The 19869-nt window shown below is 46.7% G+C and overlaps 1 protein-coding gene across 3 annotated transcripts; it reads right to left on the bottom strand.

The window, feature by feature from the left end:
• Nucleotides 1-1809: 1809 nt before the first annotated feature.
• On the bottom strand, nucleotides 1810-16318 carry SMARCD1 (SWI/SNF related BAF chromatin remodeling complex subunit D1). 3 transcript variants are annotated; one of them, XM_081849769.1, is made up of 13 exons: nucleotides 16136-16318; nucleotides 14767-14954; nucleotides 13766-13808; nucleotides 13555-13677; nucleotides 12573-12695; nucleotides 11610-11726; nucleotides 10844-10945; nucleotides 9071-9232; nucleotides 8881-8978; nucleotides 7220-7355; nucleotides 4609-4731; nucleotides 4315-4416; nucleotides 1810-3562 (listed from the first exon to the last, which is right to left on the bottom strand). In XM_081849769.1, exons 1-13 carry the CDS (start codon nucleotides 16301-16303, stop codon nucleotides 3509-3511), a joined length of 1539 nt encoding a protein of 512 aa, XP_081705895.1. In that variant the 5' UTR covers nucleotides 16304-16318; the 3' UTR covers nucleotides 1810-3508. The 3 variants fall into 3 exon arrangements, with proteins under 3 accessions (XP_081705895.1, XP_081705897.1, XP_081705896.1); XM_081849771.1 differs by lacking the exon at nucleotides 16136-16318 and adding an exon at nucleotides 15862-16016; XM_081849770.1 differs by lacking the exon at nucleotides 16136-16318 and adding an exon at nucleotides 15702-15734.
• Nucleotides 16319-19869: the final 3551 nt, after the last annotated feature.

Here is a 19869-nt window from a genome sequence, read left to right as displayed (position 1 = left end):
CAGTAGACAAAATTTGTTCAATAAAATATAAACCTGATAAGCCTGCTTAGTGTCTAAAAATGGGATAAGGCGCATTTTACAAACTTAGCAAGCGGCCTATCACAGCTGAGAGGAGGCGGATCCTGCTCTGGCAGAGGGACCCCTAAAAAATAAATTAGGAGCTTCTGTTGTAAACTCAATACCTTTCCTAGATTGTCCGTAAATCAGCAACAGTTGACTGTTAAGACTTTCTAGGCAACACACTGATGTCTTCTGTTTCAACCACTGCCAGGTTTGTATTTCTCTTCCTTCAGGCTTTGGCATGGCATGACTTGCTCATTCCACCCGATTCCTCCTCTTCCCTGTGAAGAATCTAGCTAGGCTGGGCCTTCACATGCAACAGGAGATGGAAGAATGAACTATACTGCTTCAGGCTATATAAGTAGGGGCTAACGTTTTTTTAATGCTCTGCTGCTTCAGAGAGTGTTTCCTATATCCAGAAAAACTAGCACGCCACAAAACATCTGAATTCCGCTTTGTGCTTGAGGTACTCATTTTCTTTCTGCAGGATCTTTTTTTAAAACACAGGGAAAATCCCAAAATGAAATTTCCTCACTTAGGAAAGCCTAAACTAGTAAAGGCCACTCTACACCTGCTTCCGTTACCTATGCACAGCTGTTACAAGACGTAGGCTTACTTTTAAGAACACAGAAGTACAGTATCTAACTTCATTATAAAGATGTAATGATTTTAACGGACTACGTCTGCTCCTCGATACAGCACAAACTACTTTCCCCTACCTTCAAATATCTCTATTGCGGTTTTAATGTTTTACTTGCTGCATTGTATTTTTGATGAAATTTTGTGTACCACCCAGTAAAAGGCTATGTTATAAATGCTATGTTATAAATAACTCACAATAAAATGGCAACAAAAATGTGATGTTTTCAGATGTGTGGCAGTCCAATCATATGCATTCTTCTAAGTTCATAGCGCTTGAAATCAACCACTGCATCCCAAAATGGCAGGCCTTTAATTTTGGTTGATCTAGAGACCTTTCTCAATCAGAAAGAAATATTTTTGTTGCCATCTTGAGGAATTACTACAAAATGACTGATCTGCTTGGTGAACTGACTTTTATCTTCCCACTTACCCTCATCTGAATCTTGCCTTCTGTCCGTTGCTTTCTTTTGTCAAGCTTTAGCTTATGCAGTTAAAAAGCAGCGGACATTAATGGTGCAATACATAATACTGTTATTCTGAAATTGCATGAGATCATCCGACCCAGCCTGTACATAATGGAAAGGTTCTCATGAGATTTAACTTGAAATGGTTAAGTGCTTTGAGAAAAGACGTAAGGGCTGCACAACTAAGCGCAAACGCACTGCCTGGCTTCTACTAGGGCAGGGACGGGTAGCCCATGGTCTTTCCAAATGAGACACTGGACTCCAATTCTCACCAGCCACAGCAGTAAATGGCCAGGGAGAATGGGAATTGTGGTCCCAAAATGACTGAAGGTTCCCCATTCCTCTCCCAAGACTACGTAACACACACACACACACACAAATCCAGTGTTTTTATGAAAGCTGAAGCATGCACTCAGCAGCGTGAAGGTTTTTCCAACGTTGCCAGGCAATTTTTCTTCTCCAAGACAACCAATAAAAAAGGGGGGGGGGGTTTACCTCGTTCGAGCCGTTAAGTGTTCCAAACAACCACAGCAAACACTTTAGGATTTTTTTCTGAAACGGGGAGGAAAACGGAAACTCAACCTCTCCGCCTGGCATACAAAAAAAGTCGGCAGTGCAGCACAAAAAAGGATGCAGAGCTCCATCGTTTAGAGGCAGTTTTTATTAGAAGAAGGTGACATCTAAAAGGATACAGTACAAAAAAAGAAAAAGGAAAAAAGATTTGGTCCACGGGGAGGGAGAAGGGAGAGAAGAAAGAGAGCCACGAAACACAAAAGCATAATAGGGAGCAGTTAAAAGCAGCTACACTTTGCCGAGCCAGTCACGTCTCCGAGCTTCCTTCATCTATACTTGCCCTGAGAGCCTGCGGCAGCTACGTTAAGGCACCGGGGTTCTAATCCCTGGTACCACAAAGCGGGGTTTGGTGGTGGGCGGGGAGGTAGGTAAAAAGGGCAAGGTGGTCTTTCATATGGCAAAGACGAGACAAGAAGGATAGAGCTTCTCACTCTCTGAACGTGGACGCATACACAAGGGAATAGGGCCACCTGGACTCCTGAATTCAAAGCAGCCCCTGGCCTCATTCCAGGAGGTGGAAGAGGAAGAGGGGCTTGTCAGTAACTTGATTTTTTTTTTTTTGCAGCTAGTGTCATAAGAGTACAAGCAGCCGGGACCTGTCCAGCTGCATTACAGTCCCAAAAACCAGTCTGCAGAAAGATGCAGCTCCCCACCCCCCAAAAAAAACCCCTACAGCAGGTGCCTGGGACCAACCTTCCAGCCCCAAACAACCACATGCCAGAAGTGAGTGGCTGCTTTGGCCAAATTTGGCAGAAATTCCTCCCAGGTCAAGAACACCTGCCTGCCATCTCTCCCTGCTCTGTTAGTTCCGCACCCTGTTAATTCGCTCCAGAAACCTGCTCTGTGCCAAATTAGGTGAGGAAGGCATTAGGAAAGCAACCGTAACTGTGAAGGTGCCCTTCCGCCAAGTTCTGTGGATCTAGAGAGTTGCGGGGTGGGATGGGGGGAAGAAGCAGCATTTAGGAATTTAGATGGCGGTAGGGGCGAGATGGAGATGCCCCTCCTCCCCCGCGGGGGGTGGGCAATGATTTGGGAAGACCACTGTGGAGCAGGCCTAGGCCCAAGACTGCATCTGGGCATCTCCGCCAGCTATTCCATTCGAAAACAAAAAGCAAAACACCAACATGGAGTTAAGACAGATACATGTGTTGTGACTGTGCAGACTCCTTGCCAACTGTGCTGTGTCGCAGCTCCCAGGGAAAAAGCCAGAGGGAGCTCCAGCTGTCTCAGAATAGATGAATTTGCACAACATCCCTCAGCCCCTGAAAGGCATATGGAATTTGCTGCAGCGACACCCTCCTGCTCCTCTCCTCTAACCCTACAAGAAGCTGAACAGGCCCAGGCCTGTGCCCATCTGCCCAGGTACAAAGCTGATGTGCAGACACAGCTTTGGGGGTGGAATTGTTTTTTTTTTTTGGGGGGGGGGAGTTCCTAGGGACTGGCAAGAAGGTCCTGAGCTTGCAAGGCTCTGAACTGAAGCTGTTCCAAGCGTGGAAGAGCTTCAGCTAGAGCCAGGACAGGAGAGCCCTGGGGCTCCAAAGGCAACAATCGAGGAAGGAGGCCAAGCTGAAATACAAGACCTTTGGCCTGACACCATCCCCTCCCCCCCCCCCGAGGGAGGGGACCGGAGCAGCAGACATGGAGCAGCAGAAAGAGATGTCGGGAGAGGAACGGTAGGTTCTGTGGGAATTGTATAGGCCTGAGCAGTGAATCCCTGCAGTGTTTGGTTAGCCGTTAAAGACCTGCTGGCTTGGGAGAGGCAGGCCTGCCTATGTGTTGCGGATTCCCAGGGCCTGCTCCAGCTCCTGCCGTCTCTGCTGAACCTGTTGAGAGAAGCCAAAACCAGAGTTTTAGCACACATGCAACAAGAGCGGGTGTTGTGCAGTTTCTGATGTTTCCAAACAGGAGGAGCTAGCAGCAGATGCCACACCAGCAACATTTTATTGCATGGGATGGGGGACCAAATGTCATTTGACGACGACTCTCAGCAGACCTGCCCTTGCAGCCCACCAGCTGGGGCTGATGGGAATTGTAGTCCAAACCATCTGGAGGTCACCATGTTGGCTACCCCTGCTATAGTCCTTGCTCAAGAGGGACTCCTTCTTTCTTTAACTTATTAAATTTACATACCACCCTTCACCCAAGGACCACAGGGTTGTTTACAGTGCTCTTCCCTTCACAAAAATGTGAACTTTCAAGTTATTTTGTGTGCCATGCCCGCACCTCCAATTTTTAAATCTCACGATTTGAAATGTGAAACATCTTTTTTGGGCGTTTTGGTGATTATTCCATACATGGACTGGGTCAGGCTCTGAACTGCACAGGACAAAATATAAACCTGAAGTAGTATGGAAAATTATCCTTTATTCATTTGCTGTGTGTTGCTCTTAAATATGATTGGCTCCAAGTTAAATATGCTCACGGCTGGCAGGGCCTTGAAAGGCCAAGAGCCTTTGGGGTGCTTGAGCAACCAGGACTAAAGTATCGTGCCCAAACTGAGGAGGTGACTCTCCATGATATGGGAGACTGTCCAGCTCACTGTTTGGAAGGGATCGCAGGGGACGAGCCAGTTTACCTTAGAGTAGAAGTATCTGCACACGGCCTCCTGAGCCCATGGCTGGAAGTAAAACTCAGCTCGGCGCTCCTCTTCTGGGTTCCCGACAACATCAGTCATAGCCTGGAAGGAGCATAGGGAAAGGGAGAGGGAGACTCCATTTAATGCATCCATTCATCCATGAGCTAAGCCGGAAGCCCTCCCTTGAATGGCCCAACAAGGATTCTAAATTTTAACCCCCTAGGCTAGCCTTTCAACTGGAAATGGAGTGTGGCCGGCCCAAACAAAGTCAGGTGGTGATCTGTGCCCTCTCACCTTCAGGTCCCGGCACTGGGACTGCAGCCAGTCGTTGATGAAGCCCTGGGGGTCTCTGGCAAAGCTTAGCATGAATTCCCGCTGGGTCTTCAGCTGGTTGATTGTTTCTATGGTCTCGTGGATCTGAAATGGGAGAAAACAACACATGGAAACGTTGGGAAAAGGGATGCAACAGCACCGTGCTGAAATGCCACCTGCTACCAGAACGTACATGAAGTAGGTCTGCAGCTTCCAACGTATCTTGGGGCACATTTTCACTCCTCATTGTTTTTTTAACGCAGAACATATTCAGAAGCAAGAACACACATTATACCTCTCTTCTTGGCCACCGTCTGAGTCCTCTACTCTGCTGTGGCAAGTTTTTCCTCTTCCTTTTTATCCATGCACTCATTTGGTTTGTTGCATGGTTTCAGAACAAGGCAACTGTAATCCCAACAGGGTCCCCCTTCTTTCTCAATTCAGCAAACGGGATCAAATTTATGAAGGGGTTCATTCGGATCTAGTAGCAGCTGCACTAATTAAGCGAATAAAAAAAATTCCCAGCCATCAATTCCAAGCAGAGAAAGCTTAAATGTGTATGAAAAACTCCAGAACGTCAAAGGGCAGAACTGAAATGGCATCAGGACTGCGATCCCAAGGAGGGAGTAAGTCCCGTTAAAAACTCAATGGGGCTTATTCTAAGTAAATATGCTTGCAAGTATGCAGTAGGCTGGGATATTTTACAGCTGACCCAATTGTGTCAAGGCTCTCTCCACATGCACCATCCCTACAAGTCCCACCCCCTGTCCTGGTTAAAAGTAGTAGATCCTTCAGCAGTTGCCCCAGAGCCTGAATCCTACCAGCCAGGAATCTGTTTTGTTTCATCCTTTAATGACAGTGACTGGGCAGCTGTCCCAGAGGCTCTGAAAGGCTGACTGCAGGCCAGGAAGCTGGGAAAACCCAGGTTAGACTTAAAGGCTGCTACAGATGACCTGAGAGACTGTGGAAAACAACATCTCTCAGACAGCAGTTGCCCTTGAACCCTTTTTGCAAGATGCTGAGCTGCTGAATGGCCATATGTTCATCAAGAAGCTGTCCGTTTGCAAGACAAAACAGGTAGTTTTGCCACTGAGATACCACACACCTGCATAAGAGTAGGTGGCATGTATTTTTGTAGAGATACAGTGAAAATACACATGGGAAGGGGGCCTGGGCCAGAGTATTCTGTGCTCCCTTTTGGTCAGAAAAGACCATTTGGGGAGTCACGTGAGCCAGTGCAATGTGCAGCTCACATCTATAGGCCTTAGAGCAGGGATAGGGAGGAAGAAGAGTTTGCACTTGATATCCCACCTTTCACTCCTCTTAAGGAGTCTCAAAGCGGCTAACAATCTCCTTTTCCCTTCCTCCCCCACAACAAACACTCTGTGAGTTGAGTAAGGCTAAGAGACTTCAGAGAAGTGTGACAAGCCCAAGGTCACCCAGTAGCTGCACGTGGAGGAGCAGGGAATCGAACCCGGTTCCCCAGATTACGAGTCCACCGCTCTTAACCACTACACCACACTGGCTCTCACGCCGGGGAACTTTTATGGGTCCATAGGCCGCAATTCCCTCTGGAGGCTGCATTAGCCAATGGTGGTGGGGACCAAAAAACAAACAGTGGGTACAGGCAAAATTGGCCTGGCTAAATCATACTCTCTCATGCACACAGACACTCATTCATCCCCCGCCAGCAATCATTTTGGCAGTTTTCAGGCCAAGCTGCCAGAACGGTGCCAGTGTTATTTGAGGCGCTTGCAGCTGGAGAAGCCTTCTCGCCACAAAAATTACACACAGCAATTAGGCTTAAAAACAGCCTTTCAACAGAAGACTGCTTTCAAACCTTGTTGTGGTGCAGAGGGACCGTTTTCAGTGTACGTGTGTGCACCTGCAGGGTTAGAGCTCCCCCCAAATCATTCCTACACTGCAATTGGAAAAAGCCTACTAGCTCCCTTAGGAGGCTGCTCTCATGCCTAAAATCTGCAGGAGGGTGGCGGCTGGGGTCACCACCCCTACCCTACATAACCAAAGTATTCAGAAATACACAAAGCCCTCAACTTACGCAGGGCTTACATTGCAGGGATCACGCCTAAAGCCAAAATGGCATTGGGTGCAATGGTCAGTGGACATCCGCCCCCTTTCTAAATTTTTTGGTTTTGTTTGCCAAGCGCGTAAGGCGTAAGCTGAATGTGCACAACTTAAATCTGGGCTTACTCTAAAGGCAATGGGGAGAAGCTGTCTGTTCGAACCTCAAGGTTGCAATCCAATGCATGACATCAACACACAGTCATGGAAGAAACCAGGACTGCCAACTGCTGGTGCCTTCTCTAAATCACCAAGCATTATAAAGTTTTCTTCTTCTTTTTGTCCCATTTCCCCACCCCAACAGAGTTGTGTAATGCTTGCTGTTTCAATGGATTTTTATGACCCTAAAGGCTTGACAGAAACACCTAATCTACACGGCTGCAGAACAACAACTTTAAAAGCTCACAACTGGACATGACGCAGGAGGAGCTGTCCCTTCTCAGACATCACAGAGATCAAAGCAAGAGTCTTTGCAAAGTGCAAAGGCCACTTTTCAGAGACTCGCTCCCACCTTGTTATCCAGTGCAGCTATCTCCTGCTGACTGGCTGTGGAGAGCAGGAAAGAATTCATTTGGGTTTTCAAAGTGTCATCCACTTCCACATCAATGTCATAGCAAGCAGTTTTCTTCTGATCATTTGGATCGACGCTGGAAAAGCAAGACGAGAGAGAGAGAGAGAGAGAGAGAGAGAGAGAGAGAAGTGTGTGGGTTCAGCAGAACTCTACCAAATCACCGACAGAGATAACTGGGGAAATGAATCATCAAGCTGGGACGGACAATCAGTAGCCTTGTTCAGGAACTGTCGAACTACAACTCCCATCAACCTCAGCCTGCATGTCCAGGATGATGGAAGTTGTAATTCAGTAACCTCACTGCAAGAAGTTACAGGGAACCAGGCAGAGAGCCTTCATGTTAGTGGCCCCAGCCCTGTGAAATGCCCTCCCATCAGTTGTCAAGGGGTTAAAGAACTACACAACGTTTAGAAGACATCTGAAGGCAGCCCTGTATAGGGAAGTTTTTCAGTGTTAAGATGTTTTATTACGCTTTTATATTTGTTGCAAGCCGCTCAGAGTGGTTGGGGCAACCCAGTCAGATGGGTGGGGGTGTGACACATAACAATTTTATTATTTATACCCGCCCATCTGGCTGAGTTGGCCCAGCCACTCTGGGCAGCTTCCAACACCTTTAAAACATAATAAAACATCAAACATTAATAATAGCAATCTGACCCAACAGAAAGAAGTCAGAATAACTTTAAAATAAACAACTTATATCAAATAAAGCAACATTTCACAATCCATTAGAATAGCAAACAGTAAAATTAAATATCAGGAAATAATAATTTAATAAATGTCTTTCAGTTAACATCTTACATTAAAAACCTGACAGTACCAAACTATTGAAGGCTTTTCACCAAAGCCAGACTAAACCTCTTTCCTTCTGCAGTGTTGGATGGCAGGTTGAGAGGAGTTCCCTACCAGGACAGACTTTGCTCATGTGCTCAAGACATCGATTCCATTTTGCTGCACTGTGCAAAATATGAACAAGCCAGGGCTGAACTGATATTACCCTTGCTGGTATCTTTCCCAGGAAAATCAGAGGCTCACTATGTCAGGTTCCTATTGGAAGACTGGACAAACGCTAGAACATTAGCAGTGGCAAAGTTTTTATCGGTGGTTGCATGATCCCTATCCTTAAGTCTGAAAAAAATGCTTGTTTAACTTGGAGGTAGGCTGTCTGAATTGTGCATTGCTTTGTAACAATTTGTTGGGTCTCTGGACCATAATAAATATTGATTGATTGATAATTTAATAATAATAACAACCACCATCTGAAGGTCCACAGCTTACGTCACCCCTACCTTAACCAAAGAACATTTTTAGGTAGCATTTCTCTGCTTCCAAAAATCCAGTCTGCCCAGAACTTCCAATTTTCTGTAGATTGATTTCTGCTTCTACTTTAAAGCATGAATGTTTGGGAAATGTGAAAATGATATGCACCTTAAAACAGACCGCCCTCAGTACAACTTGAAGCAAGAATCACTACTGAAAGTTTGTTCTAGCGTGGTTGTTTTTTTGTCATTGTAAATATTTTCGCTTATGTCACCCCCCCCCCAACAGTCCTGCGGCCTGCCTGGCTAAGATTCCCATGCCAAGCCCCGCTTGCGCCTTACCTGATGACATGGTTGATGATGATCGGTTCTGGAGGCATAAGCAAAGCATGCAACCGCTGAGGGATCTCCGAGAACTTCATTCGCTGAGATTCAAATATCTGCAGGTCGAAAGGGAAGGCCAAGCAGCTCAGAAGGGCCCGGCTCTTACGATACCCCAGAAAGAGCCGCTGCCTGGCCTCATAGCTTTTACCTGCTGGAGGTACTTGTCACAAATGACATACTCCCGTTCGTGAGGGTCCTGCAGCTTGTGAGTCTTGATGTATTGCCACAGGGCCTGGATAATCACTGGGCGGGTCTGGGTGTGGATGCCCAAGAGGCGAGCCAAACGTGGGTCCAGTTTGAACTGAGGAGGCTGCAAAGGAAAAGCAAAGTCTCAAAACGGCAGGAATACAACTCTTTTATTTGCCTTGCCTAAAAACCGTAAAAACAACAACAACAACAACCCCTCAACTTCTGAGGGGGAGAAAAAAAATTCCCTGTGACCATTTTGGCAGGGTGATGGAGAGAAAACACTCATTATTTTAATCATCACTTTTACTACACAAACTCGCGTCAGGAAAGAGAATTGAAGCAATTTTGTGAGGGAAAAAAGTGTCCCTGGGAACACGGACAGGTCCAAAAGACGGTCTAGTTACAATTTTACCACAGTTGCCGATATCCCTCCTAACTCTTTCCAGAGGGGCAGCTGTGCAAATCAGTTGTAGGGAAAGAAAAAAAAAGCCTAAGAAAACTGTGGCAACCTTATAGACTCAAAAATTATAACAGAAGTTTCCATGGCCCAGAAGCCAATTTATCAGAAGGATGAGATACTATCTTATTTATTCAACAACATTTATATACCCCTTGGCTGTAGTAAAACCTCTGGTCGGTTTAGAAGTTATCAGGTACATCTATACACATGGGTAGCTAGAGGTGAAGTCAGAGGAAAATGAAACACAAGAAATACCTGATTATGATAATTGCATTAAAGATCAAACATAGAAATCATTACAGCGACTGTTGACAGAACAGCTGTTGGCTGATAAACACAAACGTTCTTAGTGGGGCTGAAGAGCTGAAAATAATGCCAATGTATTTCACATCTAGCAACCAATGCACCTCTTTGGTTTCAGATTGTACATGGGTCTAGGAAGCTTGGTTTGGTCAGAACCAAGTATACGCATCTGGAGTTAACGTTAAATACATTATGTCTGGTAAATAAGCCACCATAGCTGCTCAACTAGGGCCAGGGCCTTTTCAGTACTGGCCCCGACTTGGTGGAACACTCTGTCACAAGAGACGAGGGCCCTGCGGGACTTGACATCTTTCCGCAGGGCCTGCAGAACTGGCTTGTAGCCAGTGTGGTGTAGTGGTTAAGAGCAGTAGTCTCGTAATCTGGGGAACCGGGTTCGTGTCTCCGCTCCTCCACATGCAACTGCTGGGTGACCTTGGGCCAGTCACACTTCTTTGAAGTCTCTCAGCCCCACAGAGTGTTTGTTATGGGGGAGGAAGGGAAAGGAGAATGTTAGCCGCTTTGAGACTCCTGAAGGGCAAACTCTGCAAGACAGAGCTGTTCCACCAGGCCTTTGGTTTGGACTCAGTCTGACCCTCCCCTTATGGTTTTGATCTATGGGCTACTTTTAAAACGAGGCTGCATTTTAAATTGCATTTTAACTTGTATTGTAATTGGTCCCCCCCCCTTATGTTTTTACTGTAATTTTACTGGTGTTAGCTGCCCTGAACCCAGTTCTGGCCGGGGTATAAATAAAATTTATTATCATTATTATTATTATTACTAGAGGGCTGTGAGAATTTGGGTCCTGGGCTTTTTAGATTCGTCTACTCATGTGCTATCTAAAACCAAAGGGGTGTCTTGGTTGTCACTGGTGAACTTTTTCTCAGCTCCCCTCCCCTACTACCTGGCATTTCCTCTCCCCTCAGGCCCCATCTCAGCTGGCCCTGTCATGAAGGAGCTTTAGCCTACCTGGTAATCCAGCATCAAGAGGACAGTACAACGCACATTCACATCGCCAGGTCTTTTCACCTGGAAACCGTCAGTTTCCTGGGTGGTAGCAGTCCTATGCCACTAAAGGTGGGGAGAGAGGGGAAAAACAGGACAGGTGAGGTGGCGGGGAAAGAAAGAGACAGGCATTCAGCGACAAAGTGAAATGCCACTGCATAAAGAACACCAAGCTGTACTGGAAGCCGTTCCAGACCTTTGCACTTGATTCTCTGTTACTGTGGCTTCCATATTCCTTACATGCCATAATCGGGTTGAGAACATATATTGGTTTAGGAAGCGATTGGGGTTAAGCAATATAACAAACACATACAGGTTAAAGGTAAAGGGCCCCTGGACTGTTAAGTCCAGTCAAAGGCGACTATGGGGTGCGGCGCTCATCTCCCTTTCAGGATGAGGGAGCTGGTGTTTGTCTACAGACACCTTTCCAGGTTATCTGGCCAGCATGACTAAACCGCTTCCAGCGCAATGAGACACTGTGATCGGAACCAGAGCTCATGGAAACGCCGTTTACCTTCCCGCCACAGCGGTGCCTATTTATTTACTTGCACTGGTGTGCTTTCGAACTGCTAGGTTGGCAGGAGCAGGGACCGAGCAACGGGAGCTCACCCTGTTGCGGGGATTCGAACTGCCGGCCTTCCGATCAGCAAGCCCAAGAGGCTCAGTGGTTTAGACCACAGCGCCACCCGTGTCCTGAAACACCCACACCCCCCCAAGAGAAGCATCTTACCTCCACCAGGTGATTATCAGGGCCATAGAGGTCCTTGTCCAGCTCAATCACCAGAGACTTAAAGAAGGATGAGAACTTCCTCTTCTGTTTGGTAGCATCATACTTTGAGAGAGCAGACTGATGAAAGGGGAGGAGGGAAAAGGGAGAATGAGACCAGCAGAGCCCGGATCACAGCAACCAATTACACAGAGCAGTCAAGCCTGAGAAACTAACAGGAACCGTGAATCATCTCTCAAGTAAAGATATGAAAGGTTGCTCTCTGTGACCTGTCAAATGCCTTCCACAGAGCCAAGAGCAATGTCCTCTCTAGTACTATATTGCATCCATCCCTCCTCAAGTGTAGTATCCTTTATCTAAGGTCTTCTTTGGGGCTTATTGAAGTGTATGTCACTTGCAAGCGTTAGGCTTATGTCAGCTTCATGGCCATTCCCCCCCCTCCTAAAAAAACCTGGAAGTTCTCTTAAGTTTTTAAAGCTGTGAAATTGATACGCCTGACCATCGAAAAGATAGACCTTAAGAACTGTAAGATTGAGGCAGATTATGAATATGGCCTGAATGAAATCTCAGGTGCCAATTATGAGATCTCCACTGTTGAACCAGAGAGTATACAATCTGAATCTGCTCAACCAATCTGTTTTGCTGCTTGCAATCAGCAGAAGCACTCGATGTTCCTGAATACAAACCAAAGAATTATCTCACAGTGCAGCTATGTAAAGTATGAGAAATTGTGTGATTCCAGGCTGCAGATGAGTCACACGCCACTTCTTGCAAACCCCGCATTTTGGTTGTGACATAACACTTATTTCAAGCATCGGTAGAAGCCAACTTCTGGCTACAGGCTAGGTTTAGCTGCTCTCCACCTTATCTCGTTTAAAAAACACCAGGCATTAGGAACTCAGCAATGATACATTTGCAAACTCTCTGCAGCCCTAAGTGGAGATGACAATTGTAGCCATCACTCACATCTTCTAGCAGACGTCCTTCCACTCGGAGCTCCCAGGAGGCCACAGTGCCTTCTCCGTCCTCTGCATCAGACTTGGCTGGGTTGAAGGTGTTAGAGATAAAGATGCGCAGCTTCCGCTTTTGCTAAAAAGGAGCAGCACCCAGTGCGCATTAGTTGTGAAAGTGAGAACCGATAACCGTAATATTTAACACTTCCTCAAACCAAGGAACCAACTGGACACCCAAAAAAGAAAAGGGGTCTGCATAGCTGCTAATGCTCATCTCTGTATCTGTGATAGCTGCAGAATGAGCAAGGAAGCAGCAGCTAACTTAAACTGTGCCATCAGGGAGCAGTACAATTTCTTCTGTATCAGTCAGCACCTGCAGAAGTAGTCAGGTCTCAATTCTTAACCTTTGATTAAGCTACTACAGGACGGAGAAGGGACTAAACACGGCCATCTTCCATTTGCTTTGCAGGGTCTCCTGGCTTAATGAATTTCAGCACTTGAAATGTAGATCGGACTTTGGTTTGAAAGCAACTCTAACCATCTTAGCAGGTATGGTTTGCGATAGACAGGAAGTGAATACACTGGTACCTCGGTTTTTGAACGTAATCCATTCCAGAAGACCATTCCAAGTTCTGAAACGTTCAAAAATCGAGGCAGAAAGGGTGGTCTGCAAATTTTACGGAGAAAATAAAAAAAAACCTCAGTGGAAGCTGTTCAACTTCCGAGGCACGTTTGAAAACGGAAGCATTTATGTCTGGGTTTTCGGCGTTCGAAAACAGAAATGTTTGACTTCCGAGATGTTTGAAACCTGAGGTACCACTGTACATTTCTAATTGCAAATGCACACTTGAGCATTCCTATTTAGAGAAGCCCGGAGGGCCTGTAACTGTGCCTCAGACAGCAATATAATTGCTATGTCTGTACTGGGCATGTTGACTTTATTTTCTATTGCTGTAGAAAAGATCAGTGTTTCTTATGGGGACTCTCCTCGTTACCTTAATGGGCCGCTTCAAGGCCTCCTGGATATCCAACCGCTTCCTCATGATGGTCTGGTCCAGCTTCCTCTCAAATGCCAACAAATCCATGTACGCCTGAGACTCTGGCACTAGCTCCCGGATCTAGAACAGAGCACAAGCATTATCAGTCAGGACTGGCCTGGCTCCCTGAAACCGTGACAGACCTCAAAGCGCTTCAAGCCTCACTCACCCGCTGAGGTAGAATCTTATCCGCCATCTTCTTTTTCTTGGCACTATGTAAAAACAAAATTTTTAGGGTGGTAAGTTCGAACCCCTGGCTAAGCAACACCTTGTAGATTGGATATGTTACTGAATCATATCTACTATTTGATCCATTTTAAATAAAAATAAAAATGCAAACAAAATACATAAAGGATACTTCTTACTATGATAGAGCTTTGTTAGGCGCCAAGGAAATCAAAGTCATCTGGGGGTTTTTTAATAATGAAAAATTCTAAAAGGTCAATAAACTTACCGTTTATGTTAAAATTTGTAAAGATTTTTCGGTGAAAAATCAGGTCAGGTGTTTTTTAAAAAGAAACTTTCTAAATGAAGCTGAACGCCAGTGTCTAGGAATCACAGCATGATCCTAGGCATATTTACTCAGAAGTAAGTTCCACTGAGTTCAGAGGGACATGCTCCTTAGTAAGTATGCACACGGCTGCAATCTGTGGTGGGGATCTTAATATAGATATAATTATTTCACATCTGCAACCTAAAGCAGTTTATCATATTGAGAGCATCAGTATATGCAAGTATCAGAGAACACCACTTGGCTTGTTTGCTCTGGGTTCTTCCGAATCTCAAGACAGTGCACCTGATCTGCACAAACCACAATGCACCCACACAGTATCCCATGCTGATATCTGACCGCATGACTTATGTGGGAATCACAGATTGAGGATACAGGAAAGGAATGTTGAGTGCAGGAAGCTCCTATAAATACATGGCTGTCATCGAGTCTGCAGTTACATCTCCTTTCCTCCTAGTTATATCAATAGTGATTTCAGAGTTTAAATTGTCTTCCTGAAGCTTCTCCTCTCCCTCTCTCTATTTTTCAAGTAAACCATTTCTGGAACTTAAAATAACAGCCAACATCAGCCCAAAGATGCTGAAGTTTTTTAGCTTTAAGAGCGTGGCATTTATGCTCTTCATTGCCACAAGGCTTTTGAAAGAAGAGGGTTCTCTTACTTGTGGTTACGGTTCTGAACTGACTGTTGCTGAACTTGCTGGATCTGTTGAGGGGCTGGCCTTTTGCGAGACTGGTCCATTCCCGACTGAGCCATCCCTGGTCGGACTGAAGGGCTCCCGCCATACCCTGGAGGCCCCATGGCAGGTCCCTGAGGATTCATGCGGCTGCCAGGCAGCATGCCAGGGCGCTGGGAAAATAAAGAACACAGAGGAACATGACTTCGGAAGAGCCTCAGGACATCACCGCTTCCCTTTAGCGAAACACCCCAAGGCATTTCCCTTCAGTTCCATCAAAGGAATTTCTTAATCTCATCTGTCACGGTTGGTGCCAACAGAATCAAGTGGTACAGCTTTTCTTGGATTGTGCCATTTCAGCCTGCAGCTGGAGTCTTGCAAGTTTCGCTATGCCTCCAACATACGAATTATTTTGTGTGCAGTGCATCTAGCACTTCACATAGAAGAATCCAGACATTTCCCTATTATTGCATTAAGCTTAAATGTGTGTGTAGACGTGGGGCGGGGGTAGGTTTCTCTCCTGGTCAGAGCAGCATTCAAACAAGCAAGCAACCCTTCCCTGCCCCCTGAAATGGTACAATCCAAGCAAAGCTTTATGCTTGTACCTGCTGCTCCTTGCACAAACCGGCCTTTAGCCTCGCTATCTCTCTAGAACACCCCACCTCCCCCTTTGGAATTTTTCATTTATTCATTTGAAAAAAACCAAAACCAAACTCCTTTACATCGGCTAGCCGGATTTCTGTCGGCTTTAAATCTCTCTTATGCTTTCAAAACAGGTGCACTTCCAATTCTCCGTTTCCTTATGCATCACTTTTATGCAATAAAAAAACCCCAAAATGCAAAACCTTATAAATAAAGCAAATGAAAATACCATAATCCAATCTCCCCAAGAAGATTCCCTTAAATGCATTTCCACGTACCGGCTGCAAATCCCCCATTTAAGGCCAGAGAACCCGGATCTTCCTCCCCTCCCCTAAATACCACCCCTTTCCCCTCCCCCTCGGCCCTAAACCCTTGATCCTTAAACCCGCAGCACCCCCGGTTTCCCTCCTCCTTTCCTCCCGGCCCTTGAAGCCTCACCCCCATATTCTCCCCCCGCTTTTATTTTTCCTTTCTCCTTTGGGTCCAATAAATCTTATGCCCCGGATCCTCCCCTCTTCCAGCAGCTCTTTTCCCGTTCGCTCCTCTCCTCCATCTTCCCAGAGAAAGCCTCTCCCAGCCCCGCCCACCACCAAGCCCCGCCCACTGCAGCGTCGCCGCCTCCTCCCTCCCTCCCTCCCTCGCGGACGCCTCGGCGCCCCGCCCCCAGGCCCCGCCCCCTTCGCCTTCCCCTCAGCCGGGCCGGGCCGGGTACCGGGTATGCAGCGCCGGGCAGGGGAGAGCGGTACATTCCTTGCCCCGGGGCCGGGCCCATCCGCACAGGAGGCCCGGCAGCCCCGGGGCCCAGCGCTCCCGCCCCGGGGCCGGCCCCGCCGCCGCCGCCGCTCGGAGCCACCGCCTGGAAGCCCGCCCGCGCCGCCATCTTCCCTCCCTCAGCAGTACAAAGCGGCGGGGCGCAGGGAGGGGAGGGAGGGAGGGAGAGAGGCGGATGTGGGGTTAGGATGGTTTTACTCGGGCTCGCTACCACAGAGGCGCCGCCCGCCGGAGGCAGAGCGTCGCCGGATTGATCATAGAGCCTGCAGCCGGCCAGAGGGGCGGAGCCTGTCGGGCTCCCCCTGCCGTTCGGAGGGCGGCTCTGTCAGCCGCCTGAGGCTGGAACTTTTAACCGCCCTGCGGTGAGACGCGCCCGTGGCGCAGTAGCAAAGCGCCTGCCTCGCAAGCAGAAGGTGCCGGGTTCTAGATCCTGGAGCGGCAAGGTTGGGATCCCCGTCTAAAATCTTGGTTTAGGCACTGCCAGTCTGTTTGTAGCTGAATGTGTAGCTTCCAATATTTCTCCAATGCCCATTCACATCACAAAGAGCTCATAACCCACCTACACTCAGCAGCCCAGAAGCATCATAGCCAGACACTGGAGAGAGCAGGGACCAATGGTATCAAATAGCATGGGAAACAGCCTTATTAGAAAAACTAAACTGAAACTGAAACTGACACAGGTACAAATAGAAGAAGACGCCTTCACCCTGGTATGGTTCCCCTTTATCACATACACAGCCCAACAAGACCATGGCAAGAGTCGGCTGACGGCATACGAATCAAACTGGCAAACCTGATCAAAACACACACACACGTATCCCACTCACACACAAAAACAAATCTCACAACAGCCAGCCAAAGACAACCAACCTCACCCTAGGCCACCCCCAACCTCTCCCCACCAAGGAAATACAACAAGTGAATAGTAAGTGACACTGACACAAAACGCCACACATACACTAAGTAGAAGAATAGAAGCATTGCCACAGTTTTGTATATGTATTTTAAGCTGCTTTTGTAAGAGGCTCATTTATAATTATATTTTGGGAATGATTGATATTATAATAATGATTGATATTATAATAATATAATTACATTTTGGGAATGATTGGTGATTTTATGTAGCTGCATTGCTTTATGCTTTGTGGGTCATATTATAAAGTACTGTTCTATGTTCTAAATCAATCACCCTGCTAGGAGTTGTTTCTTTTTGTTTTCCTGTGTGGTTAATGTTTATGTTTGCGAACTGCCGAGATCTACGTGTATCGGGCGGTATACAATATTAAATAAATAACTAATCAATTAAAAAATGGTGTGGCGTGAGCAATTTTTTAGTCTGAAAGTGTGGCCCAGAGAAAAATGTTTGAGAACTACAGTGGTACCTCTAGATGCGAACAGGATCTGTTCCGGAACCCTGTTCGCATCTAGAAGCAAACGTAACCAGCGACGGCACGTCTGTGCGCGTCACTGTTCACCACTTCTGCGCATGCGCACCCGAACACACTCATCCCAAAGCACATTCAACCCGAGGTACAGTGGTGCCTCGGAAGACGAAATTAATCCGTTCCGCGATTCTCTTCGTCTAGCGGTTTTTTCGTCTTGCGAAGCAAGCCCATTGACAGCTTAGCGGATTAGCGCTATTAGCGGTTTAGTGGCTTTTAGGCTTATCAGCTTAGCGGATCAGCTGATAAGCCGCTTAGCTGCTTAGAAAAAGGGGGGGGGAGGGAAAAAAACCCGCAGGAACTTGCAAGACATTTTCGTTTGCAAAGCAAGCCCATAGGGAAATTCGTTTTGCGAAGCGCCTCCAAAACAGAAAACCCTTTCGTCTAGCGGGTTTTCCGTCTTGCGAGGCGTTTGTCTTGCGGGGCACCACTGTATGACTGTACTGACGTAATGGACCCCAGGGGTCTGACTTTGGCAGAAGACCACTTCCTAGGATTGTGGTTTAGACGTGGGCAGACTAATGCTGGAATGATAGTGTGTGGATCACCAGCCACTTTGTCTCTCACTGTCTGTGGCACGACTTCTTTCTTTCTGACAGATTTGCCACGTCCCAGCAGCCGAGAGACAAAGGACCTCTCGCAATAACTATATGGTAGTTTCTATTATGAGTCATGGGGCTGTGGAGAGTGTATGGCTTTTGCTTTAATTTTGATACTCAGTGCTTTATAGATTGTCATTGTTTCACTGATTGCTAATTATTCTATATGATTTATGCTGCATTTCTGATCTTCCATTATGCTCTGTCACGTTATTATTATTTATTGTCTGTAAGCTGCTTAGGGATTCAATTTGAATGAAAAGCGTCGTAGAAATATAATTCATACACCCATCCATCAATCTGTCAACACTTGGAAATTGTCCCTTGTTCAAGCTCCGCCCGCCCTGTTGCTCAAACTTTGCTTCCTGCCTTGCCCTAGTACCCTGCCTTTTGGGTTGCATTTCGCTTCAGTGTTTCTTAACTCCCTGCCTTTTCCTGAATTGGTTTGTACAGTGGTGCCTCGCAAGACGAAATTAATCCGTTCCGTGAGGCTCTTCGTATAGCGGTTTTTTCGTCTTGCGAAGCAAGCCCATTGCCAGCTTAGCGGATTAGCGCTATTAGCGGTTTAGCGGCTTTTAGCGGATCAGCTGATAAGCAGCTTAGGGCTTAGGAAAAGGGGGGGGAAAGGGAAAAAACCCCGCAGGAACTCGCAAGACATTTTCGTCTTGCGAAGCAAGCCCATAGGGAAATTCGTTTTGCGAAGCGCCTCCAAAACGGAAAACCCTTTCGTCTAGCGGGTTTTCCGTCTTGCGAGGCGTTCGTCTTGTGGGGCACCACTGTACTAACTGTGGCGATCACACACAGGGCCCCCGGACTTTTGACGGTTTATTGACCCTGTGCCGTCACTGTGTTTGCTTTTTCCGCTGCCACCACCCCGTATCTCATGGGGACACACAGAGTCCAGTCAGTTGTTAACATAAACAAATAATCAAGTTTATTTTTAAATGCAGGAACAAACTTATGGTTTCAGTTAATTTTTCTCTTGCCAGTGTCTTATTCTTAGTTCCTAACAACTCCAAACTGATTATTCCAACTATCTATCTGACTCCACCTAACAATTCCTCTCACTCTCTCACAATACAACTCTACCAACCCACACCTAAACCTCCCTATTCCTTCTTCAACTCCCAAACCTCAACTCTCAAACCTCAACTCAACTGACTTTCAAAACCTCCCACTCTAACTTTTATTTCCCCCTTGCATTCTCACTGGCCAATCACATCACACCTATTTTAACCCTTTCCTTATGACCCATCGTAGGAGGCAAACGCCACACTAACTTTGGTTAGTATCGTTTGTCATGGGTTGGGACAAAGTTACTGTTCTGGACCATACGCTTGCATCTTTGTAGTAAGAAGCTGCTATAGAACAGAAGGGCTCACTGGTTGTGAGAAATCCTCTTTAGCCCTGGAGCAGAAGAATTTAGGGCTGGTTAATTTGTTGTTGCATGTGTGTGCATTTGGTGGCTAATGGTTTCCTGTGAAGCCTTTGGCATAACCTCAGAGTGCAATGAGGTTGAGGGAAGCAGAATTGAAATAACCACACATTCTTCTCTCCTTTTCTGCTGTTCCCCATTTATCTCCCTCTTCCTCCGTCGACCACTGTGCATCTGAATCCTATCAGATTCAGGGTGG

The sequence above is a fragment of the Podarcis erhardii genome (assembly GCF_964252035.2).
Source record: "Podarcis erhardii genome assembly, chromosome: 2".
Lineage (NCBI taxonomy): Eukaryota > Metazoa > Chordata > Lepidosauria > Squamata > Lacertidae > Podarcis > Podarcis erhardii.
The sequence above is the reverse complement of the archived record's forward strand: the minus strand, read 5'-3'. Positions and strand labels throughout refer to the sequence as shown.